Here is a 17,059-nt window from a genome sequence, read left to right on the forward strand (position 1 = left end):
AAATTCCCTTGTCCGTACAGTGCCCCACGATTTTTCTCCATGTTAAATTTCCATTGTCCGTAGAGTGCCCCAAGGGTGTTTTTAATGCTAATTCCCATTGTCCGTAGGGTGCCCCCATTCACTACTGCTAATATACTGTTCAGTTGTTTACCTGCCCTGTTGAACCTTGCGACTTTACCGAAGTGAAACATAGTCATTCATTTATCAGTTTGTCCAATTTGTCGAAAGCAAAGTTAAGCTATTTTGAAAATGTTCCGCATTTTGGGACATTTAAAAAAAAAGTATAACGGAGAGAATTACGATAGTGACAGATTAACAACTTTCTATTGCACACAATTGTTTCCTTAAAAGAAAAAAAATAAAATTAAGACAGACACAGCTCAGTGAGTAATAAGTTGATTTCAATTTAGAAGTGGTTCAAAAATCAACGTTGAGTTTTGATAACAGAACATTTTACCCTAAGGTCATAATTTCACCTGAACGGGTCGTTATTTAACAGGACATTAAAAAAGGGTCAGTTTTTAACGTGAAATTTTGATCACGTTGAAAAATTACCGACCGGGTCAGAATTTAACGAGCGTCAAAATGTGATACTACATCTGGGTCGTTCTTTAACAGGACATTTAAAAAATGGTCAGATTTTAACGTGAAATTTTGATCACGGTCGTTGAAAAATGATCCTGCGGGTCAGAATTCAACGAGGGTCAAAATTTAACACTACACCGGCTCACCTCCTTCCATATATGGCGACTAAACTGCATCCTAAAAATCATCTGGCAAGACTACCTCCCACACAGCTGCAACGTGCAAGTATCCCAAGCATGTACTCCTGCTGAGTAAACGCCGCCTACGAAAACTGGGACACCTCCGACGCATGGAGGATGAGAGGTGCGAAAAAACATCCTATACAGACAGCTGGCCGCTGGCACCAGAAGAGTCGGTCGCCCCTCATTCCGTTTCAAGGACGTGTGCAAGAGGGACATGAAGGCGCGCAACATTTCACCCGACGGCTGGGAATTGCAGGCCGAGACCCGAGGCACCTGAAGACTGACGGTAAGCAAGAGCATAGCAGTCGCTGATGTAAGGAGAGGCCAGTTGGCGGCAGAGGAACGTAAGAAAAAAAAAATAGCGAGGCATCAACCCCAGCAACTCAGACTTCCCAGTATGTCTGCACCAACTGAAATACGGATTGTCAGTCGCGCATAGGCCGGCACGGCCACAGCAGAAGATGCCAAAACCGCAGGGACATACGACACACTAATGGCGCCATTTGCATGGTCTCTTGAGACTGAGCCGCCAATTATTATTATTATTATTATTATTATTTTCTGCTAATACTACTTTTACTTATTATTACTAATTTTACTACTATTAATTCTAATTGTTATATTATTATTATTATTGTTATTATTATTATTATTATTATTATTTCCACTACTACTACTACTACTACTACTATTACCATTACACTACTACCTATTATTATTATTATTATTTATATTACAACTACCATTACTTCTACAACAACTACTACTTTTTACTATTATTATTATAATTATTCTAAAGCGCTCTCCGTTACGGATCACGCTATCTCACCTCTGTCTGCGTGGGTTCGCGTCTCGGGCTCGGCCAATGTGGGTATGTGAGAAAGCTTGCCAGTAGCTTCTCGTGGGTCGGTGGTTCATTCTTGGGTTTTCCCGGTTCTTCCTACACCATTTATACTGGCCGCCATGTATAACCTATCTTGTGCTAAAAAATCCCGTTAAACACTACAATAACTATAACTACTACTATTTTGTATCATCATTGTTATTCTTCTTATTCTTCTTCTTCTTCTTCTTATTATTATTATTATTATTATTATTGGTTTTATTATTATTATCGTCATCATTATTATTATTATTATTATTATTGTTGTTGTTAATGGTGTTATTATTATTATTATTATTATTATTTCTATTGCTACAACTGATACTACTACTACTAATAATAATAATAATAATAATCGTTATAATATATTAATTACATCAGTAATGACATCTTAAAAATGACAAGTAGTAGTAGTAGTCGTTTGTTGTTGTTGTTGTTCTAGGGTTTAAAGCCATTTTTCAGCACAAGATAGGCTATACATGGCGGCCAGTATAACTGGTGGAGGAAGAACCCTGGAAAACCCAGGGAAGAACCACCTACCCACGAGAAGCTACTGGCAGGCTTTCCCAAGTACCCACGCTAGCCGAGCCTTGGACTCTAACCCACGCAGACAGAGGTGAGATGGCAGTGATCCGGAACGGTGAGCGTTTTAGACCAACGGATACACGGGCCCCCCTAGTAGTCGTTTGTAACGTTATTGTCGTGCTCCAAGTAACAATGTTTTTCCATCATATCTGGTTGCTTACAGTAATAATATATATGTCCTTCATTCTTGATGTATCGGCTTCTGTATTTAATAACAATTTTTTTCAAATCGTTTATTTTAACTTATGTGGGCAAAGGCTGTAGCACATGATGATTTCAAGGAAGTTAAGAATTAAAACTGATGAATAATGGAAGTTGCACAGACATTTATTTTCCCCAGAGAAACCTAAGTGTTCAAGCTTTCCACTCCATTTTTAAAAGACTATTATATTATATAAATTCAAACCTGTATTAAGTGAAACATGCACGGTACAACAGCGCATTACGAGTAAGAAATAACAGAAACGATGTTAGAGAGTTTGCGACCTAAGACTTAAGCAATTGACCTGATTTTAAGAACTGTATTATACTGTGAAGCTGTCATACTTATGTACCTATCGTTAGCGGAAGAAACACTGTTTTTCTCTAATCTCACGCCTTCCATTTTCCGGTACATTAATTCATACTCTCTCTCTCTCTCTCCCTCTCTCTCTCTCTCTCTCGCTCTCTCTTACACACATGCAATTAACCATTTGCTTTGAAATCTCCATTTCATTCATTATTTCGACGTGTTTAAATATCACAGTTCATCAACATACTACATCAAGGGAAGCTGCAATCAATTTTATGTTCAGTTAGACGGCAATTATCGATTATTTGAAGCTAGCCAAATATCATTCAAATCTCGTATTCAAATACTGAACGCCAAAGTCGATTTACGTTTTGAAATGCTTTAAATCGATGATAATTTGTATCTAAGCAATGGCCAAATGTAAATTTTTATTTTCAAAATTCCCATGAATTTACAAAGTCTTTGCGGTTATTTAGCTAGGGAGCTGTTCGGTGGTGGAAAAATCTCGTAGGCTTTTGAAAAAAATCTGGGTGACGCAGAAAAGAAATAAGACTTTGAATAATGATGTCAAAATATGCATTTTAAATTGACTAGAACGATTTCAAACGATTTGACAAACATCATCAATTTTTATGATATTCAATAGTTTCTGGGGTCTAGAGTGAATGGCAATAACATATATTTTGTCCCTGCAAGAACAAGCACCTTAACATATTTTATTCAAAAATATCGCCTTTGTTTTGCCCACGCGTCGAAGGAAAATTACTAGAAGTACCCACATTACAGCCGAACGTCAGGAAAACTGAGAGTGCATGGTCTGAAATCACCGGTAATTGCTTTCGTACAAATAACGGGGTCAGCCTGCTTTTTTCATGATAAGTCAGTGGTGCGCTTTTTAACAGCATTTTCAACATGGAAATGACTTTATCATTCTGAGAAAAATGGAATATTGGTAACATTAGTACTTGCATAATAACCCACTGACAATTTTAACATAGGACTTAACGTATGTAAACAGAGGTCAACTCAAGCGATGTAAAGGGAATCGTCCACATTCACCAAGTCTAAAATATTCTCTATGTGAATGGGTTTAATATCAGGATCATTATTAATACAAACACATGTTTATTTGGGTCTGGGTCTATGTTATTGGCTTTCCCCTACAATTTACCTGACGTAACTGATATGATAATTCTAGTAACAGACTTTCTAAATATAACTAACATCTTATTTTTTAAAGATTAAGACATTTCTAAAAAGTTTTTTTCCATGAGGCAATAGTTTTTGGGCTTTTTTAAAAATAACTTAGATCAAATAGAGAATTATATAATCTTGTAACTAGAAAGATTATTCATTCATGGTAAAAACAATGCATGTTAAAACAATGCATGGGAAAAAGAATGCATGCTAAAACAAAGAATACTAAAACAATGCATGCTAAAATAATGCATGGAAAACACGATGCATGCTAAAACAATTCATGCTAAAACATTGCATGTTAAAAACAATGCATGCTAGAACAATGCATGGGAAAAACAATGCATGCTAAAACAAAGAATACTAAAACAATGCATGGCAAAAACGATGCATGCTAAAACAATGCACGTTGAAACAAATTTGCTAAAAAAAATGCATGGAAACAAGAATGCATGCTAAAACAATGAATACTAAAACAATGCATGCAAAAACAACGAATGTTAAAACAATGCATGCAAAAACAACAAATGCTAAAGCAATGCATGTGAAAAAACAATGCATGGTAAAAATAACATGGTAAAAACAATACATGCTAAATCAATGCATGCTAAAACAATGCATGCTAAAAACAATGAATGCTAAAACAATGCCTGATAAAAAGATGCATGCTAAAAAATAGCATGAAAAAACAATCAATGCTAAAACAACGCATGGTGAAAGTAATGCATGGAAAAACAATGCCTGGTAAAAACAATGCATGGAAAATAATGCCTGGCAAAAATAATGCATGGAAAAACAATGCGTGGCAAAAACAATGCATGAAAATACAATGCATCCTAAAACAATGCATGGCGTAAAAATAATGCATATTAAATCAATGTATGGAAAAAAATGAATGGAAATACAATGCATGGTAAAAACAATGCATGACAAAAAAAATGCATGCTAAAACAATAAATGGCAACAACAATGCATGCTAAAACAATGCATGGAAAAAACGATGCATGCCACAACAATGCATGGCAAAAACAATGCATGCTAAAACAATGCATGGAGAAAACATCATATGCTTAAACAATGCATGCTAAAACAATGCATGGTAAAAACAATGCCTGGCAAAAACAACACATGGAAAAACAATGCATCCTAAAACAATATATGGCGTAAAAATAATGCATGTTAAAGCAATGCATGGAAAGAGAATGCATGGAAATACAATGCATGGTAAAAATAACATGGTAAAAACAATGCATGGTAAAAATAACATGGTAAAAATAATGCATGGAAGAACAACGCATGCTAAAGCAAAGTATGGAAATACAATGCATGCTTAAGCAATGCACGCTATAACAATGCATGGCAAAAACAACACATGGTAAAAAATGCATGGTAAAAACAATGCATAGTGAAAACATTGCATGGTCAATACAATGCATGCTAAAATAATGCATGGTAAAATAATGCATAGTAAAAACAATGCATGCTAAACAATACCTGGTAAAAACCATGCTTGGCAAAAACAACACACGGTAAAACAATGCATGGCAAAAACAACACCTGGTAAAAAGAATGCACGCTATAACACTGCATGCTAAAACAATGCATTAAAAAATGCATGCTAAACCAATACACGCTATAAAAATGTATTGGAAGGCAATGCATGGTAAAAACAATGTATTGAAAAACAATGAATTGCAAAAGCAATGCAAGGTAAAATTAATCCACGCTATAAAAAAGCATGGAAAAACAACGCCTGGTAAAAACAATGCATGCTAAAACAATGTCTGGTAAAAACAATGCACGCTATAACAATGTATGCTAAAAAATGCATGGTAAAATCAATGCATGGAAAAAAATGCATGGTCAATACAATGCACGCTATAACATTGCATTGAAAAACAAAGCATGACAATACAATGCTTGGCAAAAACAGTGCACGGTAAAACAATTCATGCTAAAACAATGCCTGGTAAAAACAAAGCACGCTATAACTATGCATGCTAAAACAATGCCTGGTAAAAACAAAGCACGCTATAACAATGCATGCTAAAACAATGCATGCTTAAACAATGCAAGCAATAGCAATGCATAGAAAAACAATGCATGGTAAAAACAATGCAAATTAAAACAAAGCATGCTAAAACAATGCATGGAAAAAACTATGCATGGAAAAAAACAATGCATAGTATAATATTGCACGCTATAATAACGCACGCTATAATAACTCATGGTAAAAACTATGCACGCTAAACCAAGACATGGTTTTAAAAAATGCATCGTACAATAATGCATGGTAAAAACAATGCATGCTAAAATAATACATGCTGCTAAAATAATGCATGCTAAAATAATGCATGGTAAAAACAATGCATGCTAAAATAATGCATGGTAAAAAAATACATTCTAAAACAATGCATGGTAAAAACAATGATGGAAAAGCGACACTGTACATGACACAAGTTTTTCTTTCTAAAGAGACCGGACAACGCAAAATAGTGTTAATGGTGGACGACATTCGCAGCATCAAGCGTAGCCTCGTCCAAATTAACAACACTCAAGACAATATGTGTTAGCCCGAACCATAGTCGTGGGTTGAACTTATTCCGGAAAGAACGAAACAGTAGAATGTAAAAGATAACGGAAAACTATTCAACGATCGGACAGAACCAAACAACGAAGTGGAGCAGAACTCCTGTTACGTGAAGCTGGCATATCCAAAGATATCATTTGTGGCATTCCCGAAATGCCAACATTGCAAGATGTTTTGGCTCTACGCTACACGTTGAAAGGACACCCTCAGGAAGTGTGTTGACCTCTGTCGTTTCAAGGCAAAGATTACAACGACGTAAAATACATTCACGTCTATCATTACGATGAACATTTTGATGCCATTACGAGTATTACCGGTTTCCTCGGGTACGGTTATTATTTTGAAAAATGTGACTATGTGTATAACACTATAGAGCAACGCAAAACATTGTGGATCGAAATGTCCAGGATATTTGGTCTTTAAACAGTGTCTTGACGAAGGTCAAGAACGAGTGAATTGCCCTGCTTGTCAGCACACTTTTTTCACCCCTACCTTTTACCAACACAATATGGAGACTCAAGGTTCACAATGGAAAAGTGCATGTCAGCTCCCGAAATTGTGCCGTACTTGAAGACAAGTTGTTATACTTACCGATAATGCAAAGGTACACGTTTGTTCCGGAAAGAAACGGTGTCCCATTTGTTGCCAAATCGTGGACTTACAACACGAATGCTACATTCAAAAATACCAACCCCAACAGGAGAAGGAGGAGGAAGATGGCCAGAAGAAAGGCAATTTCATCCTTTATTCTTTAGAATGCACGCAAAAGACTGGCATGCACATACCAAACGTCTGCGTGGCTCATTGAACGTGCGAAAAGTGTATCCAACAACCTATCATTAGTCATTGTCCTCACTGTAACGAGATTCCTGAATGACGTGAAATAAAAACTTTCGGGGACCAAACACGTTGGCTGATTTTGCTCAATTGATTTTAGACGCTATCGACAAGACGTGGAGTCAAGAGGACATCGAACGTTACGGAGATTGACATCGCTATGTCACGGTGATGGCTCACACTTTCTCGGGTTACGATGGAACATTTCTTCTTAAATAATATACGTATATAAGAACAAAACGTCCTAACGTCACTATGAACGGAGTCAAACTCATTTCCATACAAGTGGGACACGTACAGTTTAAAGATTCTAAGAGTTACTTGGCCATTCCTTTGAGTCAAACGCCTAAAATGTTTGGAATGACAGAAATGACCAAAGGCAACTTTCCGCACTTATTCAATACCGAAGCCAATCAACATGCCGTTCTACCCAATTTTCCTGATGCTCAACACTACGACCCCGACAACATGCGTACCGAACAACGAGAAGCTTTCTACGCTTGGTACCAAACTCACGCCTCTGACCCCTTCGGCTTTAAGAAAGAAATGTTAAAGTACTGTCATTCCGACGTGGACGTTTTACGACGATGTTGTGTAAACCTTTCGAGAAATTTTTGTGGAACACGGACGGATACACCCCATAATAACAACCTGCACCATTGCCAAAGCGTGGTGTTCCTTAGTGTACCGCAAACGATTCATGCCCAGTAAGACCCTATCTGTAATCCGCCCTCAAACGAGGAACTTTGTCAAACGTCGTTACTCGGTCAAAGCCCTACGCTGGATACATTACTTGTGAGACAAGGAAGACAAATGGATTCAACATGTCCGAAACGGAGGCGGCGAAAAGACTTTTTGAAATTGTTCAGTGGATGGCTCGGACTTAGAAAATCCTAAGGTTGTGTACGAATTTAACAGTTCTTAATATATGATGACAGACCTTCTACCATGAACGTGGCACTAAAATCCGTTTTTAAAACGTACTGGTACAAGGTTACTTGTCAGCTTCGCTTAATGTTAGAACAACGAGGATACCAGTCGTGGGAACACGAGTACGATCACCGTTCGAAAACCGATACCAAGTTTAAACAGATCGTGGAAAGTGGTGGACCCTCTGATCCTGCGGGACAGTTTGTATGGAGGAAGAACGAATGACACCTGTTTGCTGTACCACGTCGGCGTGAAAAAAGGAGAAGAAATCAAATACCTGGATGTGTGTTCGCTGTATCCTTACGTGTGCAAGTATTGTCAATATCCCACATGTCACCCCCAATTGCTGACGAGACACATCCATGTGAAAAACATCCGACAATTCAAAGGATTGATTAAATTTAAAGTCTTCCCTCACACGGACTTGTATCACCCTGTTTTACTTTAACATTGCAAGAAAACTGATGTTTCATTTGTAACACACTTGTGCCGAAACGTGCAACTAAGACCAACCTTGTCATCCCACTGAGAAAGAACGCGCAGTGACGGAAACTTGGGTTATTGTAAAATTGTTCAAAGCTCTGGACTGGGGATCCCAATAATTAGAAGTGTACGAAATTTACCACTTTCTATTACAGAACAGTACCACAACGGTGAAGAAACTCAGAAAGGCATTTTCTCTGACCCCGTGAATACCTTTTAAAAACTGAAGCAAGAAGCCTACAGCTATCCTTCCTGTTGTGACACTCCCAAAAACTAAGATAAATTCAAAGACAAATACTGGGAGCGGGAAGACATTACTTTAGACCACATCGAGAAAACCGAAGGATGTCAATCGTTTGTCAAGGTGATGTTGAATTGCTTGTGGGAGGAAATGACACAACGACCGAGTTTGCCTAAAACGAAATATTTTTCAGAACCTTCCCACTATTTCCAGTTGATTCAAAACAAAACAAAATACATGAAACACGCTAACGTTATTCGTGAAGACTTTATTTTATTCAATTACGAAGAAGAACTGGAGTTTGTACAGGCCGACGAATTCGGAAATTTCATCGTTGCAGCCTACGTGACAGCACATGCTCATTTAAAATTGTACGAAGCTTTGGAACTGTTAGGAGATCGTGTGGTGTATTTTGACACGGACAGTTGCATCTACATCGATCTCCATCGTCACCATCACCCTGAAGTTAAAGAAGACCTTTTATGAGACTGGACAGACGAGGATCCAGGAGACAAGATTCTAAGTTTCGCTAGCTGTACTACGGATACGATCACCGGGACCGACGAGGACAAGCGCACACCGAGTGTAAAGTGAAAGGATTTACTCCAAGTCATCGAACGAGTCAAGTTTTGAACTTGGCATGTTGAAAGAAGCCTTGGAATCTTGATGGAATCAAGACTTTAAAGTAACCACCTACGAACTTCACAAGATTGCACGTTTACCAGCACACTAAATGGTCCAAAGCCTCTCCATCCATGCGAAAACAACTCATTCAATGAGCCTCAAAAGACGTCATCGATACCGTGTGCGAATGTTGCCTGAATGTATTGTAAGGAACCTTGGTCCGAGCATCAGAAACCAGCGACTCGATCTTCGCCAAATGGTCAAAAAGAAATTGCCCATTCTTCAAAAAATAGATATTGTTGCAACGTGGAGGATTTGTGCATTGTTGTTAGAACCCTTGTTGAAACGAGTATTTGGAACAATGATTTCAGGACTCGTTGAAACTCATGCTTCACAAAGCAGTCCAAGATAAAATAGTGACCAAGTAGATAAAAGGAACCTCTTGGGTGAAAAGATCACAGACGTGTACATTGTAATCTGATGGAAGGACGAAAACTGACTTTAGTCTCTTCCAAATGATAGCTGAAATTCCATCGTTGCCAAGAACAACGCATCACACATTTACCTCCCAATTCTCATCTGACCAAGATGTCCCAGACAAAACACAAATTGCAGTCGTTGATGGATTTTAGCGATTTATCAGAAACGGATAAATCACAAGGATAGCTTCCTTGTTGAACCCTTCCCCCACTCACCAACGAGAAGAACTCAAAGATTGTGTTAAAAAGATGAGGTCCACTCCTTCTTCTTCAGAAGTGGAAAAGAAACAAGGGAAACCAAAGGATTTTGCCAATAAACATAAAGAATAATGTTTTATGCAAGACATATTTAACTTGACAATATTTAAACCTGGCTTATTTTGGTTAAACAAAATCATCAGTCTCTTCTATATACAACCGTATTTACTGGTCTTATGCCAGACAGTGTTTATGTATTATTTTGACTTTATGTAACTATGGTTAAAATTTACATGAATCGTAACTTTAATGTGCAATCGAAAAATTACCATTCTATTACAACAGTTACGATAGTACATAAATGTCCACACACGTTGATATTCATTTTAGATACTTACCTGTATTTCTCTTGAACGTATATCGGAAGGCAATAAGGAAAAGGCCTATTCTTGAGAAATTGCTCTCAGCAGCATGGAATTCATTCCGATTTTTGTGGCCTGTCTCGAGAAATTGCATAGTGTTTTGAAGTCGCACTTGGTCAGAGATTTTAATTCACGTACAGGAATGACGTCTGCCTAGCACAATTTAAATTTATAGCATTAAACGCATGAAGCTATTAACGTTTGTTCCAATAGGGGTGCGATTATAAGGCGATCGTTTGTCCGTTTCGAAGGCATTGTTTTTTTAACGCTTATACAATGTCAACATTCTACTGTTTTTAAATGTTGCAAAAAGTCTGCTTCCTACTTTTAGAAATGTAGGCATTAAAATTATGTTTTCAAGAAATAGTGTAGTTATTTATTTCTTTTTCTGTTTTAAATTTCTGAAGCTGATTAAGTTGCCTTCAATCATTTCAACCTAAAATGACAATATGAAATTTGCATATGGACTGTTATCACTAACACCTGAAACCATACCTCACAGCTATCAAGCCGATTTTGAGTTGTGTATGATACGTGCGTGTCACTATGTAGCAAATTTGACATCTGTAATTCCAATGAATAATTTAAATAAATTTAAATCTCCTCAAATTAAATCTAATCACAACTAAAGAACTGACTCCACTTCATATGTCAGGATAGGAATTAATAATTTTACTATAAACAACCCTAATAATATATACCTAAGTCTCAGTAAGATGACTAGGATAAGGATCAGTCACACAATACAAACACACGTTGGACTAACAATAAATGGACTGATCATATTAGTGTCATTACTTATAACGCATAAAAGTGTGTACGTTACGCGTGACTAAATACTTTTTCTCAAGTTGAAAATAATCAATCTATTGATGATTCTAATAGATTAGAGAAATATTAAACTGGAAGCTGCGCCCAATTATTCTTCTAGAGAGCTTTTATGCATTAATTGGTTGTTAAACTCATGCATCGATAAGAAAGAAGAGATTCTGCATTTCGTGCTTGATCATAAGTACTCAAACACCTAATTAAGGAGATATGAGGCAACTCATCTTCGTCTACTTAAACCGAAAGTATCACTTCTATCTAGACCAGATTTGTTTTTCATTCCCTTCTTTCAGACTTCCTTTCTCCCATGTATGCCTTTTCTTGGCATCCTGTCTCTGAAGATATCGTAATCTGTATATTTTACAGCTCCTAATCTTTATATTTTTGAAAACGATTTATCTAATTTCGCTAACGGGCTTATGACCGTAATTTATGATATTGTCATAGGTCATCTTAATGTCTTAAATACTAAACTTAACCACTCTTCTAATCCCCTCAAATTTGCCTCTTACAAAGCGAATTTAGCTAAATATCCCATGTGTGAATGTGACTGTGATAATTTAGATGCTGAACAGTTTGCGTCTATTGCATCTTATGTAATACCCCAAAATCGTTCGCTCTTTCTTTTCACACATATGTTGTGTAAGTTTGGTTTTAATATAAGAAAAAAATGTGTCATACTCCTAAGTGTTCAGAAATATATCCACTAGCCAAAGTATAAAATTTGCAAATAAACAAATCAGCTGAATGGACTAAAGTGAGTGTAATCACTGTTATGTCCTTTCCCCAATCTCTCTCTCTCTCTCTCTCTCTCACACACACACACACATACACACACACACACACACACGCAAGCACGCTCATATTAATTGTTTATTTAATTATCTACATACCTATGTCTGTATTAGTATTAGCTTTGAAATGTTTCGTATCCTTTAGTAAAGGAAATATTTTGCCTTGTTATTCAAATGTACTTGAGCTGTTGTAACGTGCATATCATCTTTTGATCATTTTTATATATTTTGGATTCGTATCCAATCCCATATTCTTTAATGAAACTACAGCAAATTATGTTTCAAACAATTAACTTTGACTTCTGTTATAAACATTTAATTTGTATTACGTGATTGACCTTTGTCCATGATTGAGTTGAGAGTGTTGAACTATCGGACTATTGTTATGTTTTGTGTTCCGGATTTTCGTCATGATGTAATTTGCAATCAATTTGTATTTTATACTTGAAGTTCAACTTCTAAATGTGTTGTAGGAAATTATGAAATTTTCCATTTAAGCAAAGACACATCCTGGACATTTCATTGTGTCTTTGGTGACGTGAAATTTGATTATGTAGTGTGAGGTAAAACAAATCATTCATTACTCTATATATGCTCAACAGCGAGGTAATTAAAACTATTTTCTCGCTTATTTTCTTCAGGCAAAGAAGATGACTCGTTACATCATTTTTTGCTCTGAAAGATTCCGGCTTCAAAACTTACGTATAAAAATTATATCTCTATTAATTTTGTTTCTATTTCTGTTCGAAGTCTCTAGCTCTTTTTCGTCTTTTTCTTACTCGTGTTGCTATCGTTTCTTTTATTACTGTTGTTGGTTTCGGTGTTTTTGTTATTAAAAGTATTATTACTTAATTCAATTCGCCAGAACACAAAGGGCTTGCCTTTCTTGCAGGTAAGCAACTGTCGTGTTTGAAAGAGTTTCTAAAGAGTATTTATATATTTAAAGTTTGAAATGTGTAGGCAAGCGTTCGATCTAAGATCTTTGTATTATTTTAATATTTATTGTCTATTTTAATGTAATGGAAAGTTGAATTTTATAAATAATTAGCATTTTAGGTCAAATTTAGTAAAATGCATTTCTGCAAATTGCTTGCTGTATTAGTCACAAATATTTAATTTTTACACTTTTGAATACTGTGAATTGATTTGATATTTAATTATTTGTATTATACTCTAAAAGACATAAATTACAGAATTGTATAAAGGTTGAAACCTTCACGAAATGTAATTTTATATCCATTTCTCATATCTAGAACGTAGAATTAACTTAGATGTGTGTGTATATATATATATATATATATATATATATATATATATATATATATATATATATATATATAATGAAATTTCATAATATAAAAAAATTGAATAACGTTAGTTTGATTAGCCAGAACTCAAAGACTCGTCTTTCTTATATACAACCCGTACAAATCATTATGCCTTGCCCAAGATAGAAGCTTATCTACACTGTTGGGAGTGACACCCGTTTTTAAGGGAGCCTCTTTCTCCCTCTCTCTCTTTTCGTTCTCTCTCACAGATTGAAGATGCCAGTTTCATGTGTATTTGGAACTATCAATGCAAGTTTCATCTAACATTAAAAAAAACAGTTTAAAATGAATGATCAATTTCACCACCGCGAGTAAATGAAGATTGGTCAATGGACACTTGAAAATATTCGCTCCCACCAACGGCCCGATCTTATGCGACCTGGTAATCGAAGATCTTTGCCTTAGCGTATACGATGACTCCTGAGTGGTAATCAAATGCCCCTTCTTTTTTAAACCGTCACCCACTGCCTTTTTCAGCGCCATCCCGAATGCAGTTCCAACAGCCCATAACGCTGAAGCTTTTGCAATCACTGGAGCCGCAGCTACCAACAATTCCGGAATCGTTGGAATGAATAGAAATATTCCGCCGGTCTTTTGCTTATGTGTCATTTCTGACTTGAGAGATTCAAATTACCTATGAGTATCCATTTTGGATTGAAAACCCAATTCGATTAAAACCTTTGAAATTAACTAACTTGTTCCATTAGACTACCGCTCGAAAGGAGTACTCGAATATTTCTTACAGGAGACCACAAAACTGTAACAAGTCCTTGTATTGTTTTATTGTTATATATGTACATTATGTACACTAAATTCTAAAATAGCACACAATAGGAAAATTTAAAACTGGTCAGCTAGATCCTAGATAAGATATGTGGTTTACACACAGTTGTATTGAATACCCCGAAAATTAGACGATTAGGCAGAATTTGAACGTTAATACATATGTGGTGTTTCTGAGAGGTTCCTCTCACGTTTGGGAACCCCAGCATGATTTGTCCTCCTTTTCCTCGCCCACGCATATTAATTAAGTATCATGTCGTGTATTCATTTATTTGTGAATGGCTTGTTCTATTCTTCGAAAAATTAATTAGTGGGTCGTGTACACATACCTAATTCTGGAAGTGCGTGTTAAGCAAGCATTTGAGTTGTAAACAGTTCAATTTAGAAAGCTGAATAGTGTGATATAATCCAAGCGATTAAATAGATACAAACTAACCAGACCCCGACATCAGTTACTCGGTGTGTTGCGAACAATGTAACTGAGCAGCTCTAACGTTAGAGAAAGTTTGACTCAGGTGTCTGATTGAGATATAAAATCTTAACCATACTGAATACTGTAATACTGATATCCCTGGAAATGAAAAGGTAGACAGAGAAGCCAAACGTAAGCTAAACGAGTCGGAAATACGTCAAACGGATTAAAGAGTCCAGAGATTTACAGCATGATCAAGTAGAAAGATAATCAAATATGGCAGAGAATGTGATACAACACAAAATATGGTGCATACTATGCAATTAATAAAAGCGAGTCCGTAGAAAATCCCTCGCCACAAAGGGTTTTACCTTTGGAATCTAAAATGATAAACATAATAAAAACTGGTAGAACACACCTAACCAACAGTCATATTTTCAACAACTACCCCCAAAATATCCAAGAAAGAAAAAAAAATTCTAGGAAAGAAAATAACTACTAAAAGCCCATCAAGGCATCCGGATTTCCATAAAGCAAGAAACATCATCGATACGGTGTATATAAAAATTTCCTGGTGTGCATCTTTGACGTTATCAAGAAAGGAGAGATATGATCGTCTGACAGGGACACAAGCGCTGAAATAAAAGAAAAAAATAAGAAACACTAATCTAAGAGATATGGCGAAGAACTGACAACAGGAAAGAAAGTAACGATATTAGTATTACCTTCAGCAAGATAATTCAGATACAGAACTTATAATTAACAACAGAAATTACCTTAAAATTAGCTCACCTGATTTGTCGGGATAGAGAGAGGATGAGCTCTGTCCAAGATGAGAGCATAGATAGACTGGTCCCAATACGTCACCTGGCTCAATCACCTCTTTCACGGGGAATGGGAAACTACACTCCTGTATAAAGACATTTAAGGGAAAGCCCCAAAAATTGAATTTTAATGTAACTAGTTAAACTAAACATACCATCCAAGGAAGGTAACTATATTAATAAATATCATAGCTTCCCCACTCCATAAATATGTAATTTTAAGCACGGTTTGTTCTGTATTTCAATATCTCCTTTTTCATGTCCTCTTCACCCAAATCTCTAATACTTCCCAGTTCGCATGGCTTCACTCTCTAACCATGGGTAAAGAGATATCCTATTGTTAACAATAAAATCTTACCTCCTAACATTCATTGATTCATTCATTCATTCATTCTAATTCTAAGGTGGCATCTGGGATATATGTTGATATATGTTGATCTTGGACAGAAGTAATATATGTTAATTCAAATGCATATGTGAGTGACATAATCTTAATGCAGCTGCGATAATTACTTAAAGTAAATGCGATAGAGAATTTAGTATTGTTATCTTTATCTATCCGCCTTGAAAAAGGATACAACTTGCGAACCGAATTCGTCACATGAATCCCGGTTACACGCCACTGCCAAAAGCAGCCCCCGACATGTCAATATCCCCTGACTTTCTAGCCATTAGACCGACAGTACTAGTTTTATAACTTAACGTTGAGGGTCTCTTAGCTACCAAACGAACCATCATCATCTGTCCAACATAATACTGATCTAATCTGTCTGCATGATACTCACAAAGCACACCAAGTAGCAGGATAATACGTCATTAGCGGCTTTGACCTCATTCCATCAACGTCTGACTCAGAATTATGATGCTTCTACAGTTTCATTCACCAGATTCTGCTATGTCGTCCAGGTTGGAAGGTACAAGATTACTTATATCTACAAACCGCCCAGCGCCAAAGTGTGACAGCATTTTATTTCCAATTCTTGAACACCCAGCCCTCTATACTGGGGACTTCAACAGTCATCACCCTGATGAAGGGGAACATTTGGTAGAGTGGGTAATGAACGGTGATCTCCTTCTGACTCCCGACTCCAAGCAAATTGGGACCTTTCCCTGGGAAACGAACTACTCACCGGACTTCTGTTGAGTCAGCTCCATTGTTGAACATCCTCAGCCAGTAAGCCGAGGTTATAGACGACTTACCCATACTGGACTTCAACTGACGACTAGCACAGCTCTTCACAGCGGCGTTGGAACTTCCGGAAAGCAGACTGGACGAAGTACAGTGACATAATGTAGCATAGAATAGTCACTATACAATCTCACTGCATCCCAATCAAGGAAGC

At 36.6% G+C, this 17,059-nt stretch overlaps 1 protein-coding gene across 1 annotated transcript in view; it reads right to left on the minus strand.

The window, feature by feature from the left end:
* LOC149774554 (uncharacterized) overlaps nt 1-1,369 on the minus strand; it is a 111,637-nt gene extending 110,268 nt beyond the window's left edge. The window contains exon 1 of the mRNA XM_089945077.1: nt 732-1,369. Within this exon, the coding sequence (XP_089801203.1) occupies nt 732-773 (42 nt within the window). The 5' untranslated portion in view covers nt 774-1,369. The remainder of the gene's footprint in view (nt 1-731) is intronic.
* Between the last annotated feature and the right edge of the window lie 15,690 nt (nt 1,370-17,059).

The sequence above is a fragment of the Sinohyriopsis cumingii genome, unplaced genomic scaffold (genome assembly GCF_028554795.1).
Source record: "Sinohyriopsis cumingii isolate HCF-2022 unplaced genomic scaffold, ASM2855479v2 utg000198l, whole genome shotgun sequence".
Lineage (NCBI taxonomy): Eukaryota > Metazoa > Mollusca > Bivalvia > Unionida > Unionidae > Sinohyriopsis > Sinohyriopsis cumingii.